The sequence below is a fragment of the Hevea brasiliensis genome, chromosome 9, assembly GCF_030052815.1.
Source record: "Hevea brasiliensis isolate MT/VB/25A 57/8 chromosome 9, ASM3005281v1, whole genome shotgun sequence".
In the NCBI taxonomy this organism is placed as follows: Eukaryota; Viridiplantae; Streptophyta; class Magnoliopsida; order Malpighiales; family Euphorbiaceae; genus Hevea; species Hevea brasiliensis.
The window spans coordinates 9697029-9714845 of NC_079501.1; the positions used below are offsets into that span (position 1 = coordinate 9697029).

General features: G+C 37.0%; 2 protein-coding genes and 1 non-coding gene across 3 annotated transcripts; all 3 read right to left on the minus strand.

The window, feature by feature from the left end:
- Positions 1-257: 257 nt before the first annotated feature.
- On the minus strand, positions 258-363 carry LOC131183583 (small nucleolar RNA R71). The gene has a single exon (XR_009151627.1). It is a non-coding gene; the product is annotated as a small nucleolar RNA R71 (small nucleolar RNA).
- A 3342-nt stretch (positions 364-3705) lies between these two features.
- LOC110662300 (fructokinase-1) lies at positions 3706-7276 on the minus strand. Its single transcript, XM_021821231.2, has 5 exons — positions 6902-7276; positions 6181-6425; positions 5737-6028; positions 5051-5203; positions 3706-4632 (listed from the first exon to the last, which is right to left on the minus strand). The coding sequence occupies exons 1-5, from the start codon at positions 7274-7276 to the stop codon at positions 4249-4251; spliced, it is 1449 nt and encodes a 482-aa protein (XP_021676923.2). The 3' UTR covers positions 3706-4248.
- A 1216-nt stretch (positions 7277-8492) lies between these two features.
- On the minus strand, positions 8493-13167 carry LOC131182798 (iron-sulfur protein required for NADH dehydrogenase, mitochondrial-like). Its single transcript, XM_058152110.1, has 8 exons — positions 13141-13167; positions 12911-13034; positions 12349-12471; positions 11677-11774; positions 11271-11397; positions 9795-9880; positions 9152-9277; positions 8493-8910 (listed from the first exon to the last, which is right to left on the minus strand). The coding sequence occupies exons 1-8, from the start codon at positions 13165-13167 to the stop codon at positions 8740-8742; spliced, it is 882 nt and encodes a 293-aa protein (XP_058008093.1). The 3' UTR covers positions 8493-8739.
- Between the last annotated feature and the right edge of the window lie 4650 nt (positions 13168-17817).

The following is a 17817-nucleotide window of genomic DNA, read 5'->3' on the forward strand; positions in this document are numbered from 1 at the left end:
TCTCATTCAAATGGTTCAGAATTCACAATTTGGAGGTAGTCCACTTGAAAATCCTCATTCTCATTTGAAGAAATTTTTAATGATATGTGGTACACAAAGACAACTGGAGTTTCAGATGAAGTTATTCGGCTCACCTTATTTCCATTCTCTCTTGAGTTCAGATTGGAGTGGTATGACTCACTTCCACAAGCTATTATAGCTACTTGGGAGCAGGTATCTCAAGCTTTTCTGTCTCAATTTTCCCACAGGAAAACCACTCATTGAGGAATTTGATGGTAGCTTTTAAACAAGAGATGATGAAACTTTGTATGAATCTTGGATGAGATTTAAGGAGCTTGAAAGGCAATGTCCTCATCATGAAATACCAAATGGATGATTGTTCGAATTTCTACACGAGTTACTCCGACCATAAGAAACACCATTGATTCACAAGCGGAGGAGATTTCATGAGAATGACAAGTGAAGAATGCTATGATTTATTAGAAGATTGCTCATAATACCCATTTGTGGGGAAATCCTAGAGCACTTGAGCCAAAGAAGGTGGGATTTATGAACTTGACTCGATTAGCTACATGAATGCAAGATTTGATCGATTGACTCAAACTTAGTGATTTTTGCACAAAGGCAACAACCTCAACTCCTACAACTGCAACAAGTTGCCTTCACGAATGGAACTCAAAGTTGTGGAGTTGATTATTCTTCTTATGGTGATGATTATTTGCAAGAGCAAGCTGCTTATGCAGGAGGTTATCAACAAAACCTATGGGAAATTCTTACTCTAATGAACAACTCAACATGGAGACCACAAGCAACTTTTGCTCAACAAGGCCAAAGCTCAAATTATGCTCATAACCAGCATGTGTGCAGCAAAATAGGCCTCAAGTTCACCCTCAATTTCAGCCCACAAGGCAGCCACAACAGGGATATCAAGCAAGAGCACAACAATCCCTTCCACCTCATGAACCGAAGCCAACCTTGGAAAGCATGATTGAGAAATTTTTTGCTGAACAAAGTAAGATGAATAACAAATTGGAGGAAGAAATGCAACACATGAGACAAACCATGGATCAATTACAAGTTCGTTAATAGGATCGTGCTTTCATCACCTTCGGCACCTCAGAGTCACCAAACTGTTTCAATTTTAGCAGCTCCAGATTCGCAAGGACATTGGTATCAGCTCATCCATTATTACAGCTCTCTGCAGGTAAGCGTTTAACTTATCATTCTCAAAGTATCACTAGCCTATATTCATGACATGAGTATCTTTGAGATTCTATGTCATACCGAATCTTCAGAATAAGTTTACATCAAATTCAACTTATCCCACAAATATAACTTTTGTTTTTTTTTTTTTGTGACGATTCGCGAGTTTTACTTTTATCTTTGCGTTATTCTTAATTTCCTTATATTATTTCGTGTGAGAAATGACAGTTCGAGTCACTGATATTCCGTAAGTATCATAAGGAGTACGGATGGAAATGATGATGTGGAGATTCTTGATCTGGATGAAAGAAAATGATTAGGCAAAGTTCGGATAAATTGAGAGGTCAACTACTTAAACTAGCTTGGAAAAGTAAGGATGAGATCAGGAGCCGAGATTAGCTTGGACAAGCAAACTACGAGATAGGAAATCTAAAAATGAGTTGAAATAAGCCGAGTAGAGTTCGGACATTAAATCATGAGATCGGAAACTAAGAAAGTTTAGATAATATGAAAAGTGAGAAGTGATGCACACTATGCCTTCGTTCTAGTTTTGAAGTAAGGTTGAAAAGAGTTTGGTTCCACGTTCGAAACCTTTAGAATTCACCTTTAACGAATCAGGGGGATCAAGAGAGAGCCCTTTCCTGGAATTCCTGTAACTTAACCTTTTATAAAGTGTCTGATACTATATCAAAAAGACCAGGAGAGAGTCATTTCCTGAGTTCTTAACCAAAAGAGATCGGGAGACAGTTTTTTCCTGAATTCTCTTAGCCAAAAGTTCTAAATTATTTTAAGAGATCGGGAGAGAGTCATTTCCTGAATTCTCTTAGCCAAAATTCTAATAAAAAATATTTTAAGAGATCGGGAGAAAGTCCTTACCTGAATTCTTTTGTCTAAAGTTTTAATAAAAATATTTTAAGAAATTGGCAGAGAATCCTTTCCTGAATTCTCTTAGCCAAAATTATAATAGAAATATTTCAAGAAATCGGGGGAGTGTCCTTACCTGAATTCTCTTGGCTAAAGTTCTAATAAAAATACTTTAAGCGATCGGGAGAGAGTCATTTCCTGAATTCTCTTAGCCAAAATTATAATAAAAATATTTTAAGAGATCGGAAGAGAGTCTTTTCCTGAATTCTCTTAGCTAAAGTTCTAATAAAAAATATTTTAAGAGATCGGGATAGAGTTATTTCCTGAATTCTCTTAGCCAAAATTATAATAAAAATGTTTTAAGAGATCGGGAGAGAATCCTTTCCTGAATTCTCTTAGCCGAAGTTCTAATAAAATGTTTTAAGAGACCGGAAGAGAGTCCTTTCCTGAATTCTCTTGGCCAAAATTCTAATAAAGATGTTTTGTATAAATTAGGAGAGATCGGAAGAGAGTTCTTTCCTTTCTAGCCCTGATACTTTCATTATAAAATTCATCATATATTCTAAGCAATGGGTCTGCGGGAGAGTCCTTCCAAAGAATCCCGAATTTTATATTGAGGCCCGATAGAGAGTTCTCCTCAAGGCCCTCATATTTATATTATTAAGGTAGAGTTCTTCCTTCAGTTCGGCTTAATCAAAATATCGAAGTTCCAAAAATATTAAATTATTTTAAGATGAAACGATATGGGCAAAGGTTTCACTGGTAATTATGCCAATGATGAGACCTTCCTCTATTAACTGAAAGTCCTCATTAATAAAGGAAATTCTCTAGGTTTTAATTAATACATCCTTTTGAATTAGAGTCCTAATTAAAAAGGAATTAAAATCTATACCCATATCAGTTCTCAAAGTATCCTTTACACACACCGTACCCTCAGTTATTTGAATGCCAACGATGAGGTACATAATGTGTGATTCGAGAGTCATCCTCACTCGTTATGAATCTTTAGGGACCAAATAACAACTCTTCGGAATTAGAGTCCTAATTCGATGAGGGAGGAACTTAACAAATACATAACAAATTAAACGAACACAACATCAATTCATTAAAAGGTCATCCCATATACTTGTGTTCCTGGGGAATCCAAAATAGTGAAATATCAAATGTTCCTCTCATCAACAACAGAGACCAACATCATAATACTAACCCCAAAATTATCAATCTTAAATTATAAAGAGCACATCTTTAAATCTGCTTGCCCTCATTGAGGGACGAGGTAGAGTACCTAATAACTTTCCCACACGTACACGGATCCCGAACCTAGAATCTCTGTTTTAGAAGTGATTTTATAAATTTTTATTCTTACAAATAATTTCCTTTAATTTCTCTCAAAATTAAAGTGGCACTCCTCACTTTTTTCACTTCGGTGAGAATCGTCCGGCAACCGCAAAACTCTTGTGACACACACAACTTAAATTTAGTTGAATAAAAATTATCTTACATATAACTTAGCTAACATTTTTTATTAATAATAAAATCATAAATCATGAAAATTTCTTGCCTAGAAATAATTTGGAGGGGTTTTCCATTTCACAAATAAGATTCTTTTGAAACATACCAAGAGAAAGAAGCTCAAAGGAGATGAAATAATTCTTTAATGTTTTCCTGATCTCTTCAATATGCTTCAGGAATTCAAGAGAACGAGTCATACAACTTTCATACTTGCAATTTCAAAAACCTAGTAGCAAAAACAATACAATAAAGATGTCATATCAAAGGATTTTAGACACCTGCTAGACAGGTATAATGTCCTAGTGGTTGGAGGAAAAAAAAATGCAGCTTCACATGGGCATAAGAATGCAGAAAATTTGCCTGCAGAACCCCAATTCAGAAAACGAAAAGGCGTTCATTGGGGTACCAAATCACCATTGCTGAACAATCATTTAAAAATATGCTCAGTAAGAGAGGGAGATAAATAGAAGGAAGGAGCTTGCTAATGCTAACTCTTCAGCAGAACAAAGCTTTGCTCAGTATCTCATCCTTTTTCCACAAATGATGAGTTTAACATAGGTTAATTGCCTGAGTCCAGGCCTTAATTGATGCCAGCACATCTGCCACTAGAATCAGGCACCAAAACCATGAGCAAATTCATTGCTATATGCCTACTTTCCATCATATCTATCAAAAAGGTACTTTTCCCTCTACTTGTGCAGACTTGAGCTTAGGCAGCAACTCAGAGACCACCTTTTGTAAGGCAACACGATTCAGCCGACCGTTGCTTCCATTAATGACCATTTTGGAAAGAAATGTAACTTCCTGAGCATCCAAATTATTTACGAGTTCATTCCAAAACTCATCATCCTCATTGAGATTTGATGCTCTCACGAGTTCTATTACTTTCTCCAAGGTTGCTACATTTCGACCAGCTCCACAACCCATGGCAGTTGCAGCACCCACTGCATTTGCAATTGTTAACGTATTTACCAAAGGCATGTTATGTATGAAACCATATGCAATAGCGGCTACAAAACTATCTCCACACCCAACAGTGTCAATGACATCCACCTGAGCACATGACAAAATACCAATTAATTTCTATTTTAACTTTCTGATATTTAATGATGGAGAGCAAAATTAAATTAAAAGAAAGTAAAGGAAGGTGCCCTTTGCATTAATATAAAAGCTAAATCTGGAAGTTTTATGCAAAAACAGGTTAAGAAAGGGAAGAAAAACTACAGAAAGAAAAAGTAGGGAAGAAGCAAATTCAAAGCACGCAATACTCTTGTGCTTTCTTTTTGAAGTTTTGTAACTAAAATGCCTTTGGTGATGTCATGCAAGCAACATGTATGCAGCATGGCTTGAATTAAACACGAAGAACACATTCAAAAATAACATCCTCATTAACACACTATAACAAAATGGCTCATACAGAATAGAATTATTACTTCAAACAAGTAAAAGGACAATTATAGAAACATCATACCTTGAATGCAGGTGCACAAGAAATACTTGACATGGTGACTAGAATTGAACCCCTATAACCCATCTTCACAATCACCCATTTCGTACGAATGCCACTCCTAAGCAACTCCTGCCCTGCTAACAGTGAGTCTCCTATGCCAGTCAAAGACTCAGCCTGGGAGATTAATTAAAATGAAGTAATGAACTAAGTCCGATCAACAGCAAGAAAACTACTTGTCAATTCAAAATTTGCAGATGGGAGCATTTCTAAAGTAGTGAAGGGAGAGTTAAATGAACATGATAAAATAATATATGATAACAAATATGTGGCAGCAACTCTAGTTAATCTACTACCACATTGGTGGTGTGTAGTTGTTCAGTTATAATTCTGTTCTAGGCTAACAATGGGCTAGAAATCATTTTTCCATTTCACGTGCCCCTCCCCTGGACGGTACAATGTTGCAGCACTGATACATCAGTCATGAACAATAATGCAATAATGAAAGTAGAACCAATTTAGTTTTTCCTCTAAACATCTCAAATGCAAAAACAAAACACCAAAACACTTATAATCAACAAAGTAAGTTAATGTTTTCTTTTGCACTACAGCTTCTTAATTTTGGAGTTGTTTTCAAAACAAAAACGAGTTTTGATATGAGATTGAATGGTGAAATTTTGAGAGGAGCTGAAGGTAATGTTAGCCCAAACCTCATCAGATGTTAGAAGAAGAACATCACTCATCTTCAAGAAATGGTGAAATGTTTTTTGTTCTTCAGGTGTTCCAGTAGAAAGACTCCTTCCACGTGGTCCAGGATCAAAGAAAACAGATGTCCCAACTTCAACAGCATAATCTAGAACTGAGACCATCAAACTGGGGGAGAGCTCATCAAAGCCAAAACCATTACAGAACAGGACCTTTGACTGTTTAATAGCCATCTTTATCTCTGCTGATAACTTGCTCAACCAGCTAAATGCCGGCTCATTACTAAAATCAGCTCGACTGAAAATACAAAAGTTACATAAAACTCATGATCCTACAAGTTAGACCATGACAAAGAAATAATGAATTCAATAATACACAAAAATAGCGACATTCCCGTGGTGGGCACAAGCTGTTCAGCGCAGGCTGGAAAAATAGACCGAGTAATTTACCTACAAAAGCCATGCCTTTGCAAAGGGTCCACGAGAACCCAGCATAAAAGTGTCTCATACGAGGTACTGTCAGTGACATCAATATCTTCACTGATCCCAACCACGCTAATCCGTTCATCACGAAGCACGTCTAGGAGGAAATTTCCATAAATTTCATTGCCCACATGACCGATTGTGGCACAAGAGAGTCCTAGCCTTGCAGCTGCTATGGCCACATTGCAGTTTCCACCAGCTTCCCAGTATTGCTATGCGAAAAGACATATAATCGACCGAACAAATTAACAGCTGATATAAACGGTTAGAACACTAAAAATTTTATGAAATACAAGTATTTATATTTCATTTGATCTATAAAAGGATTGCATTTTCTAAAATATTTGCATCTATTAATCAGAGAATTGTACATATATCAAACAAAATAATAACCATGCAGAGGGTGAAATCGTGGATAGAATATGAAATCTAATCCAAACCCTTTAATTATTGTACCATGCATATCTTAATTATTCTTAATATTCTGATATTATCACCATTTTCTTCTTCATTTCCTCTGCATTCTGGGTTGTAAAAGATAACCGGATCAAAATTGAAACAGAGTCTCGATTACATTAAATAATTCAATTATTTAGTTCAAAAAACAAAGCTTAAAAAGAAGAAGTTACTAAAGGAAGATGATCAAATCAATAGGAGCATAATTCGGAGAAGCAAAAAAAGAGCAGACCTTATCAGGTGGGGAAGCGGATAACTGTTCCAGATAAGCCTTGCGAGCCTCCAGCGAACGAGGCGGCAATTTGAGAACATTAAGAACAATATCGACGCAGAGATTACCGAGGGTGGCGACATCGATGTTTTTGAGTCCAAGACTGCGCAATTTCCAACCGTGAATGAGGCCGTTTTGGGAGGCGAGAGAGGTAGAGTAGTAGTTGGGCAGAGAAAGTTGGATTCCGGAGGAGGCGAAGTTGGAATGGGGCCGGTTGGGGATTGAAATGGGGAGGATTAGTATAGGGTATTGAGGGAAGACGGAAAGCGAAGAGTGAGCATGAGAAGGGAAAGAGTGAGTGGAAGGAGAATGGAGGGATATGGTGAGTTGATGCATAGAGAGAAAGTGGAGGTGAAGGGAGTGTGGAAGGAAAGGAAATTGAGAGTAAGAATACAAAATACAGAATGTAAATGAATATATTTGAAGGATTCTTTTCCTCGGTCAAGCTGACACTGCAACTTTCAATGTTCCTCCTTTTCTTCTTTTTCTTGGAATCTTTTTCTTTTTCTCCTCCTCAACCTTCATCTTTTTTATATGTTATCTCTCTTCATTTTCATTAGGTGGGGTGGCCGGATAATGTCATATTTTCCCTTATTTCTTTTTTAAAAAGAAATATTTTTCTTTAAATGTTTTATATAGTTATTTTAATTTTAACTCACTTTATTTATATTTTATATATTTTAATATTAAATTTTATTTTAATAACTCATTTAATAATAATTATTAACAAAATAAATTTTTTTTTTATAAAGTTACCATAAAAATTAAAAAATAAATTCCCCTTCTTTAAATATAAATACTTGTTTAGATGGTAGATATTGGGAAATGAAGGGCAAGCCATAGGTGTGTTGGGATTTGGATTCTTGCAAGTTGAGCATAGGACAACGAATTGAAATTTTTTTCACTTTGGAAATTTGATCATTATAATTAGGGTTCAAATTCTAAATCATAATCCAGTTGGAGGAGTTTATGCGGCGGGTCCAGAAGTCACAGATTCCAGTTTCCTTTCTTCCTCCCAACCGTTGAAAAAGAAGAGTGCATTACTCCTTTTGTTGAAATGAACCCAACACCACAAAATCAACATCGTGCTAAACAAGTGAATACACACAGAATTTCAGGTTTTATGTTTAACCAGTTAAGAGCTCACGGCATATGCGTTCACCCCAAATGTGAAATGAATATTAGCGTTAAACTTTCTCATATATAATCTCATTCTCATTTAGCCTGCTTACTTTGTTGACAGACTGGAGCCTCCAAACACCTTCAGCTCCCACAAGGATATTGCAAACTTGCATGCAGATGCAGCTTTTGGCCAACCACAAGGTTTTCTCCTATAACTCATCACAATCTAGTTTTCAGTACTTATCAAATTAATGTCCCCAATATTAACTACAAATTCAGTATCAGTGATATAACCACATGGAAAAAAGGGAGAAAGAGCCATATTGTGGCTAAACATTTGAAGCGATTACAACAAATGGTCAATATTTGATTAACAAACTCATCCTTTGGCAAAACCATTACATCCCTAGTTGGCAATTTGCAGTCCATCTAGTGCAAAACAGTCCCAATTTCAACTTTATCAAAGTTGCTACCTACTGAGTGTACTTCCAATCTAATCATGCCTAGAATACATTAATTTCTTCTTCAAACAGTGAAAAGGATAAATGAATCAAATTGGCATTCATAACATACAATTTTGGTACCTAGAGCAATTACAAAAGCATGACCAAGTATACTGGTTAACATGACCATCTTATGATATTTAAGGCAACCATTCACCAAGCAGCACCATTTCATCATAGATTAATCTCTGGTTGAAGAATTTGTTCCTTTGCCAATTCCTCAAGTCTCTTAACAAGATTTTGTGCTGCATCGCCATATGCCTTGGAGACTACAGAGTCAGGTGATGATATTGTTATTGGGACACCTTCATCGCCACTTTTCCTGATCTCCACTTCTAATGGTATCTGAAAAAAGAAACGCATTAATGTTTAATCATGGTAAACTAACCTATTCATATTTCGCTCATACACTTCAATTGCATTGCCTTCAATATTTATGAAGGCAGCTTGAGTTTGGAATGCACCTAACTGAAGATGCATCTTACAACAAGAATAATAACAAGAACAATTAGAGTTCCTAGTTTCCCATGAATGAAAGATTCACCACAAAGATGATTCTTGAAGCTGCTCAAAATATTTAGCATACCTCACCAATAAAATTATAACCCATTGAAGCAGCTGTCTTTCGGGTTCCTCCTTCCCCAAAAATGAAAGAAGGTTCACCACAATGTGGACACTTGAAGCAGCTCATGTTCTCTACAAATCCCAAAATCTGCAAAGCAATCAGAATGTTCACCTATAGAATTATTAATGGCAGCTTTCATTTCATTTCAAGTAAAGAGGCCAAAAATTTGAAATAAAAATTTCAACCATTTCCATGACTAGTAGGAGAGCCAAGCATAAGATAAAGGGGCGAACATTTTCCTGTCAGTTTCTAGTAATCTTACTAGGATGTGGAAACTGCTTCTGCATGTAAATAAATGCATGACGAGAAACATCCATGCACCTCTACATGCCCACATGTCTAAACATGCATGCCAACAAATTAGTTCAATGCATAATGCCTTCTGACAACGAGAATTTAAACTATTTTCTTTTGTGATATATATATATATATCAGGAAGCATATAAAATGATTATCCGTAACAGTAATTAGTGGGGTAAATTAACCAAGAACAATATACTTCCAATCAAGCATTCATGTGTCATCCAGCATAATCTTTCTGATTTAAGCCAAGTTATTTGAGGAAATTGAAATCTTTCAGAATTTGGAAAAGAAATCAGCATACAGGAACTTGAACTTTTGAGAACATTTTAACTCCTCTACGAGCATCTATTAATGCAACATCTTGTGGAGTTGAGACAATAATAGCACCTGCCAGCAAATCAACAATGATTAGTTACAAACATAAATATAAGAAGCTAAGTTACTCGTAGGCAATAAAATTAGAAAAACGATTAAAATCTTCTCGCCGCTTTCTTTTTTCTCCTTTTTGGTTAATATACCCCCAAGGAATAGGGCATTGTGTAACATAAGGAAAAAAGAAAAACAATTTTGTGATCATTACAATCTTTTTACTTATTATAAAAGAGAAAAATTTACAAGAGTTGCTCTGAAATAAGAGTCCACAAAAATCAAAATAAAAAAGCCCCAAAGATATATTCAGAGTCTTCCAAAATCATTGCAGATGCGAAAAACATATTGGAATTTATTTCCAGCAGCCTACAGTGTCAGAACAGGCCTGTTGCCATGTCCAGGAAATCATCAAACAAGAGGCCAAGAACAAAATATAAGTGCAGAAATATAAATAGTGTGCCAACAGACACGAACGTAGCACCATAAATTCAGATAAAAGGCTAGCAGTAACGGCATAATATCACCTTCATAATCAAATTGACAGAATGATGCTTCATATAATACGTCATATATTCTACTCAACTCAACTCAACTAAGCCTTTATCCCAAAAATTTGGGGTCGGCTATATGGATTCGCTTTTTCCACTCTGAACGATTTTGGGTTAAATCCTCAGAAATGTTTAATGCTTCTAAGTCATGTTGTACTACTCTCCTCCAAGTTAATTTAGGTCTACCCCTTTTTTCTTTCTATCCTCTAACCTAATGTGCTCTACTTGTCTAACTGGAGCCTCCGTATGTCTACGCTTCACATGACCAAACCACCTCAATCTCCCTTCTCTCAACTTATCTTCAATTGGCACCACTCCTACCTTTTCTCTAATACTCTCATTACGGACTTTATCTAGTCTAGTATGGCCACTCATCCACCTTAACATTCTCATCTCTGCAACTCTTATCTTAGATGCATACGACTCTTTCAGTGCCCAACACTCACTACCATATAACATAGCCGGTCGTATGGCTGTACGGTAAAATTTTCCTTTTAATTTATTGGGAATCTTACGATCACATAAAACTCCCGTGGCACGTCTCCACTTCAACCATCCGGCTTTAATCCTATGACTAACATCCTCCTCACATCCCCCATCTACTTGAAGGACTGAGCCTAGATATTTAAAGTGATTACTTTGGGACAGTACCACTCCATTCAAACTAACTCCTTCCCTATCACCAGTTTGGCCTTCACTGAACTTGCAATAATACGTCATATATTCATTAATGGAAATATTATCCTTAGACACCTCCCAACCCCCAAATTTTTTTGCTAACAAAAGATTGTATAGAAGCAATTTCAAGTATGTTTAATAGAATGTAATGTCAAGTATGATGGAGAACAAAATTCAAACACCTGATAATTGCAGATTTTGACTCATAGTTATCTGAGCATCACCAGTACCAGGGGGCATATCCACCACAAGTATGTCAAGATTTCCCCAATCAACTCCCCTCAGCATTTTCTCAAGAGCACTCATCACCTTTAAAAAGAAAAAAGGTTAACGAAACTTCTCAAATAAAGCAGTAGAAAAGTTATACAAAAGCAAAGCACTATGATATTACACGAGTAATTATCTATAGATCTCTATTTTTCATCAGTGTCAATGTTAACACAGTGTTTTGCACTATAAGTGAAGAAAGGCACTACTTACTAGAGTTTGAAAATAATTATAAATTTATTATGTTTATGTAAATCATTGTAACTGTCTGGAAAAATGTTCCAATACTTATGCAAAAGCACTGTGAAGGAGATGGCATACCATGGGACCTCTCCACACAATAGGGGCATCATTCTCCACAAGAAATCCCATTGACATACACCTAACTCCATAATTTTCAATTGGTATCATCTTTGCATCTGCACCAGAGAGGAAGAAAAAGTAGTAAGTTCTGTCTAACTGTTACTAAAGAAGGCATAGTCATGGCCAATAGAAATTTTTACAATATTTTTGGGCGTGATTGTCTATCAGTTCAAGTTCCCAGTGGATGTTAAATTCAAAAGACTTTCAACCAATAGGGGAACCACCAGAAGTATAAGAAATTACAGAAATATAAATCCATTCTCCAATGTCTGTATCTGCTATGCAGGTAGACATGAAGAGAGAAAGAAAGAAAGAAAAAGGGGGGAAGAGGAGGGGGGAGGGGGCTGCGCGCCGGGCGGGGGGGTGGTGGGGGTGGTGAGGGGGAAGAGTGAGATGAAGGAAGAGTTTGGATCAAATTAGTGCTAATGTAAGCCAGTAGTGAAAATGAAAATACCTAAGTATGAAATCCTCCGGAGTTAGGATATGATTTAAAAGTGGCTCAACCAATTCCCTACTGTCCTAAACTATTGCTGTGACAATGAATAGATTCAACTGATGAATATAGATTTAGAGAACTTCTCTCATTCAACAACTTACCTTTTAAAGCACCTCAGAGAATTGAATTATTACCTTCAGTGACATCTGGCTTTTTGCTGATCTTCATCATCGTTGGAACAGATGGCCCATAAACATCAGCATCAAGCAAACCCACTTTCAGATGGCACTTGTTAGCAAGGGCAACAGCCAAATTAACTGCAAAATCAACCAGTATGTATACAAGAGAAAAATCATTAGCAATAAGGAACGGGAAAATGGCAGGTGCTTTTTTGATGTTCTACACAAAGACAAGGCAATTTGACATAGCAAATTATAAATTATTACATGCATTTGCATGCAGAGAATCATTCAGTAACCTTGTGTAGTTTGATCACTCACAAATTAATTTAATTTCAACTCCTCCTTTAGACATCTCCCAGAAAGAGCTTACAGTAAAAAATTAATCTTCCAAATCCAAATCCAAATACTACCTTCTCCACACGAAATGTAATAGAATCAAATGAGTATAGATTTTGTTTTTGATATTGAGAAAAAAAAAAAAAAAAAAAAAAACGGTTTAATCTTGCAAATTCGTCAAGCATAAAAGGCAATGACCAAAACCCACTATCAAACGAGAAAAGAAGTGAAAAACTACCAGCAGTGGTGGACTTGCCGACGCCGCCTTTACCAGAAGCAACAGCAATAACATCCTTAACCCCTTCAAGCCGCAGCTTTGATCTACTAAACGATGCCGCATAGGCTCTAAGACCTCCAAGCCTCTACGATATAAACCCACCTCACCATCATCATCATCATCACAAATGGGTCACGAAAAAGATTATAAACCAGCAACAGACTGAAATATGCAGTCCAAAAGAGTCTTACAGTTAAAGGTCGAAAGAAGCCCTTCATGAATCTCTTCCGCAGTACAAAAGGCGAAGATCCCAAAGATTGAAATTTTTCTTTTCAGACAAAATCTAAGATTAGTGTAATGTTAATTGAGAAAAAAGAAGGTAATAGTTTTGCTGAAAGAAGAGGAGGGAAAGATGAAGAAGATGGAGGAGAGGGGAGTATGCTCGTCTACTGAAACATAGCGATCAAGTATGCCCATGGACTTGTTTTTAGTTTAGAGATGAGAATGGGCTTCCTCGTTGCATAACAATATTAGTTCATGATATGCATTGATTAATCCCACTAAATAAATTTATTAAAATTTTATAAAAATTTACAAATCAAAATAATTCTAAAATAATTAAATTTTATCTATTTTTTTTAATTGATTTTTTTAAAGTTTGAAATTTTGATATCTTATTAATGAATTTTATTTTAATATCGTTAGATTCATCTTTTGAAATGTGAAATCATGAATTTGAATACTATTTAAAATAAATTAATTCAAAAAATTAATATATTAAAATACAATAGGACGATAATTTTTTTTTTCAACTAAATTCATGATATTTCATTTGTAATATAAAGTATTGAAATTTAAGAAACAAATATCACAAAGAAAGAGAAAATTGAGTAATTAGAATGGGATATATGAATCCATTGACAGGAAAAGAATAGTCTTTGATTGATTAGGAAACCATAATAATAATAACAATAAATGATTATGAGATTGAGGAAACTTATTTGCAGAGTGTAACACCCTACTTTTTAAATTTATTATCTTGTGAAAAAATATTAATATTTTATTTTATTTAAATTTTAAAAAATTATTTGAAATTTTTCAGATTTTAGAAATTGAGTTCGATTTTTTGAAATTATAAAACTTTGATGATTTTTAAAAATTAATTTAAAGACCACGTAGTAAAACTAAAAATATATTTAGACTCTATGAATTTTTCTGAGTTTTGTAGAATTTTTTTAAAATTTTTGGGCCTCGTTTTCGATCCCAAGGTAAAAATTTAAAATTTTGTATCTTGAATCGGATCGGCCGAATCGGACTGGCCTCCTTCTTCCTTTTCTCTCTTCCCCGCACGCGTCCTGTCTCTATTCCTCTCTCTCCCATTTTCTCTCTCCTCCCTCCTCCCCACGCCGGCCAGCCACCGCCCTAGCTTCCCCAGCCCACTGGCGCCCCTCCAGCAATCATCCCCCTCGCCGGCAACCTCCTGGAATGCCGGGAAAGTGTGCGTGAAGACACGCGACGCGCAACGCCCCGCTTCTTTTTCCAGCCAAAATCTGGCCGATCCGGCAACTGTTTGGGCCGGGTCTTGTGTCAAACACCATCTACACCTCGAGAGCTTTCCATAGACACTAAAAACACCAAAATCCATTGAACGATTTGCCTAATTTTTGCCCAGAAAGTTTTACCCATTTCGACTTTTGAGCTAGATTTCTAGCAAACTGTGAACCCCACGAGAAAACCGAGAGTACCAGAGCTCTCCACTCATCGAGAGTATTGCGGCAATATAAATTTTGAAATTTTCCGATACCGTTTTTTGGTGGGTCCCATGAAACTTCGTAGTATTTTTTCGAGCACTAAATGAGCTTAGAAAATTCCGTAAAAATTTTGTACTAACCCCCGTGTTGTGGGCTTCGTGTAGGTACCTTCAATTCGCGAAAATTCGACGGTTGCCCAGGTCTGCAAATTTCCGGCCAGACAGACAGGCTACCAAAAAAGTCTTAGAATTGGATCGAGATTTTGGCTACCCCACCATTGTCAGACGTCCCGAGCGCGTCCCTAGAGTAGGAATCGGCATAGGTAAACCCGAACCTTACTTTTTCGTAATTTTCTAGTGCTTGAATTGGATTAAAAATTCATAAAATATTCGTGGTAGTTCAAAAAATTATAATTCCTTTTGCATTAGCTTAGTAATGATGCTAAAGACCACAGGACAAAGTTTTAGAATTTTTAGAATTCATTTGGGTAGTTCTTGCAAAAGGGTTAAATTATGAGGACTAAACTGTAATTTTACATATTGTGATTGATGACTGTTTGGATGGGCCCAGGAGGGGCTGTGTGATGTGATTGAGTTATGGGTGTATAGTTTGTGGATATAGAAGTGCGTTTTAAGCCCTTTTGCAGGTTGGGTAGGTCCTAAGTATAAGAGAGACTCTGCCGAATTTTCGACACAACTTATGATATCTTTGGTCTTTTTCTTAGTTTGTATTGAGTCAAATATACTAAATAATTGTAATGAAAATTGTCAGGTGAGCCAAGACAGCCTTCTTTCTCTGCCCAGCCGCCACAGTGACTTCGGTTAAGTCTGTGAGTAAAATATTAATTTTAATTGTAATTTCGATATTATTATATGTTCAAGCATACCCATGCATCACCTATATGTATGTATCTATGTAGTTAAACTTTAGGCACATTTTATATTGCATTCACAACTGTTAAAGTGCCCTGGATATATTTGTGGTAATTTGGAGCAGTGTGCGTGCGTTGGCGTGCATGTGGTATAGTGTTGGATATGGACAGGACGGGTAGACACGACTTGAGATCTTCGCTGGGACCCGATCCTTCAGGGTAGACACGGCTTCAATTCTTCGCTAGGACCCCGTATTGGTTTATTAAGCGAAAGTCCGGCTTGAGTTCTTCGCTGGCAGAGGTTGGATTAAGAGGGCTGTATAGGGGATCAGCTCCTATATATTTATGGTTTGACCTTATTGGGTGTATGAGTGCTCCAAATTACCTTTTTGCTATTATGATGTGAAAATATTGACGATGTTGCATTTCACTCTACAGGGTGCATTAGCTTTAGATAGTTATAGAGATTATGGTTAAAATTAATATTTTACTCTCTGAGTCGAACGCTTACTCCTGTTCAATATTTTTCCAGGCTACAGAAGGATTATTGTTGTGGTTAACCTGCTTTTCTCCTTCGCAGGTCGTCTATTCATGTTTGTATAATTTTGTTAACTCCTAGAATTTCCGCATGTGTTAGAAATATTTATTTGATTTGGGTCTGTAATATAATTTGTCATGTTGGACCTGTAACTTATTATATGCATGTATGTTGGACTGGATGAGGGAGCATAGCTCCCATTTGACTTTATGTTATTATGAGTATGTGGAGAGTGAGCTGAGCTCCCCAATCGATTATATATTGTGTTTACAGGTCGGGTGAGTCAAAAACTCCCCGTTAAATGGCCCATGTTATGGCCGGACTCTGTCCAGTTGAATTCTTGAAATTGGACCCAAATGAGCCTTAGAGTTGAGTTGACGAATAATTAGACTTACTATGGGCCTCGGGGGCTTTAGGATGGCCCAGGTCCTAATGCCGGTCCGGCCCATAGGTTGGGTCGTGACAAATGTGGTATCAGAGCTTAGGCTCTAGATTCATAGAGAAAAATTGTCTAAAGTGTTGGGAAGAGTCTAATAGGAGTCACATGCGAAAAATAGGATCCACATTCGTCTTGCATTGTCATCTTTGCTTCTAGTTTCTGCTTCATATATTGTGTGTAAATATGAGTCTATAGAGTTGTGTAATATGCAGTTTTGAAATTTTATGGGCTAATACTGCTGAATTTTAGGAAAATGTATAGAAGCAGAAAAGCTGCCACTGTACCAGAACCAGATGTTCCTAACGAGGTGTCAGCACAGGATGAGGCGCCTGCCCAGAGGAGGCGGGGTAGGAGGCCTAGAGCTGCTCAAGTAGAGGAGCAGCCACCACCAGTTCAGGATCAGTCTTTTATGGCTCAAGGTCCCTTGGACCCAATGGCAGCTACTCTAGTTGGTTTGCAGAGAACCATCGATATGATGGCATAGTATATGGTCCACCTTCCCCAACAGCAGTAGTCCACAGCACCAAGAGGGGAACCCTATAAACAAATAATAAATTTCAAGAAGTTGGTACCTGGTACTAATGATGTGTCAGACGATGCCTATCGATTTTTGGATTCCTACAGACAGGCAGGGACGGAGTTGCAGTTGAATAATATGAGACTTATAGAGTGTGTGCAGTATGTCATGGGGCCTATGCCTAGACAATGGATGAATGACTACATATTACCTCTGATGGAAGGTTTGTCATGGACCCAGTTTGTGGAACTGTTTATCAACAGATTTGTACTAGAAAGTTTCAGAGATCAAAAGCAGTGGGCCTTTGAGGCCTTAAGGCGGCAGAATGGCAGGTTTGTAGATGAATATGCTATAGAATTTCTGAAACTGAGCAGATATGCCCCTACAACAGTGGTTACAGAAAGTATGAAGGTAAAAAGGTTCCTAAAGGGGCTGGACAGGAGGTATGCAAACCTGGCCATGATGTCTGATCAGTCTTTTGATATGGTAGTTGATCAAGCCCGACAAATTGAGATTAGTTATACTAGAGATGACAGTGGAAGGACAAAGAAAAATAGAGCAGAGGGTTCTTCAGGTGTTCCCCATATGGGTAATACGGATAGTGGAGGCCAAAGTAATTACAAAAGAAGAAGTAGGAATAAGAATAGTGGTTTTAGACACAAATCTCGAGGATTCGCACCAGGTGCGAATCCAGAAAGGGTCACGATCTGTGGTATGCAGCCTGGTCAGTTCAGGATCCTCCTTTGCACCGTGTGCATAGTGTGGAAGAGGACATTCAGGACCTTGTATGATGGGTTCAGGAGTATGCTTTA